The sequence below is a fragment of the Mixophyes fleayi genome, chromosome 7 (genome assembly GCF_038048845.1).
Source record: "Mixophyes fleayi isolate aMixFle1 chromosome 7, aMixFle1.hap1, whole genome shotgun sequence".
In the NCBI taxonomy this organism is placed as follows: Eukaryota; Metazoa; Chordata; class Amphibia; order Anura; family Limnodynastidae; genus Mixophyes; species Mixophyes fleayi.
Window position 1 is genome coordinate 31,848,190 of NC_134408.1, and position 4,290 is coordinate 31,852,479.

General features: G+C 37.5%; 1 protein-coding gene across 1 annotated transcript in view; it reads right to left on the minus strand.

Moving 5' to 3' along the window:
• UNCX (UNC homeobox) overlaps positions 1-3,894 on the minus strand; it is a 5,367-nt gene extending 1,473 nt beyond the window's left edge. Inside the window, exons 1-2 of the mRNA XM_075181488.1 lie at positions 3,375-3,894; positions 2,055-2,230 (exon numbers count right to left, since the gene is read on the minus strand). Of these exons, the coding sequence (XP_075037589.1) occupies positions 2,055-2,230; positions 3,375-3,633 (435 nt within the window). The 5' untranslated portion in view covers positions 3,634-3,894. The remainder of the gene's footprint in view (positions 1-2,054; positions 2,231-3,374) is intronic.
• Positions 3,895-4,290: the final 396 nt, after the last annotated feature.

Here is a 4,290-nt window from a genome sequence, read left to right on the forward strand (position 1 = left end):
TCCCAGTGGTGTTAATTGAGGCTCGAAATTTATTGTGCAGAGGCTTTCATGGAGAAAGTTGCTTTGAACACAACATACGATGCTATATATATATATATATATATATATATATATATATATATACACATACATATATATATATATATATACACACATATATACACACATATATATATATATATATATATATATATATATATATATATATATACACAAATTTTTACAGCGGGTTTCTCGTATAGAACAGACGAAAACTGCTATTTCCGCGTTATTTCCTTTTAGAAGCAATTAAGCATCCAATTAAAACGTCCTACACATATTTGTTAATACTTTACATGATTTACAAATATTTGTATCCCAGTAATATAATGATCAATAAATGTGCAAGTGTACATTTTTATTCCTGAGTTGGATACTTTGTTTTAATCGCATATTTATTTTATACGATCTTATTTTTATCTTGTGACTTTTACGATCTGTTAAGCACATAAAAAATGGTGCTGAACAATTGTCGACCAAATGAACTAATCAAAATCTACGTTGATAAGTATATACCAACAACACGCCTAGTAATGGATATCGCCATTTTCAATTTGGGGCCCTCCATAATTCTAGCTGATAAAGAAAAATGATCAAAGATGAACAAAACTAGCTAAAGAAAAAGAAACGTGACTGCCTTTGGAAGAAAATTGCTAAACATAAACAAAACTACAAAAAAATATAAAATAAAATAAAAGTACATAAAAAAAAAAAAGCGCGTTCGGTGGTATTCAGAAGTTCAGAGGACATAAACACAATATTATTGACTAACTGTCCCACAATATTATGCGATAAACTTAATTTTATCTTATTTATCTCAATATTTATCACCTATAAATTCCAACTCTTATCACTTAGACTTTTATTTATCTCTTGGATTTGGTTCAATCTGATGTCACCTTGTCCACGTGCTTTTAATAGATAATAATATTTATGCAGTAAAAAAAATAAATAGTTGTTTATAAATTGGGTCATTGTAGTAGGGGATTTTAGAACCCCCCTCAAAGTTTATTTGGAGCAGTCTGCCTCTCCCCCCACCCTGTAAGGCTTTTGTGCTAATTCCAGCCGGTACTGCCACGGAGAATTACCTCATTATGGAATTAAGGGGAAAGTGAGGTCTCAGCTTCACTTAACAATCTCAGAACAAATTGGATGAAAGGGTTTGAGACCAGAAGAGGTCATAAGGGGGAGAGAGTGCATTTTGTAAATATCCCTTGAAACAAAGCTAATGCTTTAATAATACACCGCTCTTCACTTCTTTCTTATAAACTCAACACCTCCAGGGTCTTAATTACGCCCTGGCCTCCTGCCTTATACCTTTATGATCATTGAAACCCAGGCGGTCCCACTATTGAAACCGCTATATAATTCTGCATACTAAACTATATACAAACACTTCACAAAATTGAGTGCATTGTTTACAAACAAATATTAGTGTGTACAGACTTCACGATTGCATTATTAAGATTAAAAATCTAATTTAGCCTAGCATATATTTATTAAAACTGATTTGTTACATAAAGTTTTTTTGGTTTTAGTTTTAAATATATTGCAACTTATGATTATATTTTTGTAGTTTATAATATTTTTTAAAAATAAATAAAGTGAAAAATAATAAAAGGCCAAATATTTTATTTGTAGCTGTAGAGATGTAGCTGAAGCAATGATAGGTATTTCGAATATTTAAATACCACCGGTATAGTTTCATACAATGTTCATTTTTATGCCCCCGTGTTTTCCATAAACATGTAGGATATAAATAATTCATTAGATGTAATCATTCAAACGCAAGACATCTGTACAACATTGTAGATAATATCGTTGAGTTTATTTGAAGCACATTACACAAAGGGAATATGGATATGCAAATATAGATGCCACAGCGAGGAGAATGCGCCTAATTAAAACGCCATTACAGCTACAATTCGGGGTTTATTTACCCAGAAGTGTGAATTTTGTGGGACTCAAACAGAAGATTAAAAAACGAAGGTGCATAGAGAAAAATAAGGATTTACCTGAACTCTGGATTCCACTAGGTCCAGTCTTAATGCCAGGGCTTCTCTCATGAAAACATCCGGATAATGACTCTCATTGAAAGCTTTCTCCAACTCTTCTAACTGCCACCCAGTAAAATTGGTTCGAGTTCTTCTTCTTTTACACCCAGGACTTTCCTTGTCCGGATCACCAGAGTCTACAATGTAACAGATTCTTGTTAGCACATAATAGACCTCAATTCTGCCATTGTTATAATAACAGTGTTTGCTATTTACAAATAGTCCTATGTCACACTGTAGGCTGGGGGGAACAAAAATAAAGAAAGAAAATTGACAATTTGAAAGCGATCTCTCCCACTGATCAAAGCTAGTTTATGACCCCTTCCCACGTTTGGGAAGTGAATTCGGAAAATAGGAAAAGTACCCCCCCTGCGGAGAAATGCCTTTTACATCCCTGCCTCTATCCACTTCCCACGGCTTGCAATCATCACACATCGGATCAAACCCCCTTCACCAGCTATAGTCTGTCACCTTATAGGACCCCTCCACGAGTGGGGGAACAACAATATAAACTACAATCTGATTGATTAGACCATTTCACATTCAATAGGTGTTTATGCTTTCATTATTTATACATATCCCTGACTGCTAATATTTATTTTACTGACCTGCGTAGGTAATATGATCTTCATAAAAATATAAAATGCAACAAAAACTTCTACATCCGTTCGAATTAAAACATTTCCTATCAATGCAATCTCATAATAAGTCATTTATCTGTTACATTATAATGACACCTAATCTAAAACAGATATAAATACACCGCTGGCTGAAAGAAAAAACAAACAAACACCAAAGCCAACACAATTCGATGTGTTGTAACATATCTAGAAGTAAAATCCGTGTTTCTTTGATAAACATATTTATAGATCCTCAATATTTGCGCTGATGGAGTTGTTTAGAGGCGGATTGTTTGCTGTCTGCTCTCGCTTTGACACATCCCGACTTTCTCAGTGATGTACACGTGTGTGTAACGTTATGTGATGTACCCTGAGTGCTGGGCACCCCATAAAACGTCATCCTGCCGCTCTCCCATTTGTTTGGGGGGTTTTCTAGTAGTGGGGTGTGAATGGATGTGTAGGATGCTGATGGCTGGTGATAAAAGGCTGTATTGTCGCTGACAGAAGCTGGTGTTTGCAGGCTTTGATCCTGGGTGTCACCTTACTACTGAGGGGGCATATGTATATAGGATTTGTTCTATGGAACAAGCCAGCCCTGCTGCATTATAGATTTTTCCAATCCAAGGCACCCGTTTCCCCCCCATCCACTGCAGCCCCTTACCTGATAACTTGTAATGCTGATTGTCTCCATTCATCCCACATCCAGAGGGGATCAGGGGGGTCGGGTTGACAACAGATGCAGAACACGACCCGTTCAGTAATCCGTCTATAGAGAAGGGCACAGCGGCCGCAGACTGCAGCTGGTGACTGGCTAACTCATACACATGGTGATGGCCGAGGGTATAAGGGAAGCCTACCATCCCACTCATGGAGCCTCCAAACTGGGCATGAGGATGCTCTAGAATCCTACTGTCCATCATCTCCCTGGATATAGCTGCCACAGCTGAAGGGCTGCTGCTGAGACCTTAGTAAGCATGCAGTAGCGGTGACCAGTGAGGAGGGGACATGCTACAAGCACAGGATGAGCTTTACTTTATCAACATCAAGCTTCCAATAATTAGCTCAGGCTTGGGGAATTTGGGACCAATAAGAAACCTTAATCGGCTGTGACGTCAGAGACGTGGCTTGCAGGAAACGTTTTCCATATCGATTGCTAATTATACCTGACATCCACCTCAATAAACAATATCAGGGCTGTCACAACAAGACAAGGGGGGCTGAGATAAGAACTACATCACAACAAGGGGGAGGGGGATTGCCAGGAGAGGAAGGGATAGAGAAGAACTTAATGCATCTGATTGATACCCAGCTAAATACTACACACAGACTGGAAAGCCTATCCCCTCCCTCTCCAAAGCACTAATAGATTTCACTTTAAACATTCGCAGGCTTGTTGTAGGGATTTTTCACGAGAAATGCTTCTACTCTCTGAACCTTTAAAGTGATGTTGCTCCAATTACAGAGAGACATTGAGCGGCAAATAGACTGATCTAATAATAGGAGTATTCATCATCCCTTCTTTCCAAAGCTGTCACATTGAATTTAAAACTACAAGGCTTCTCATCTACTCAGAGCAC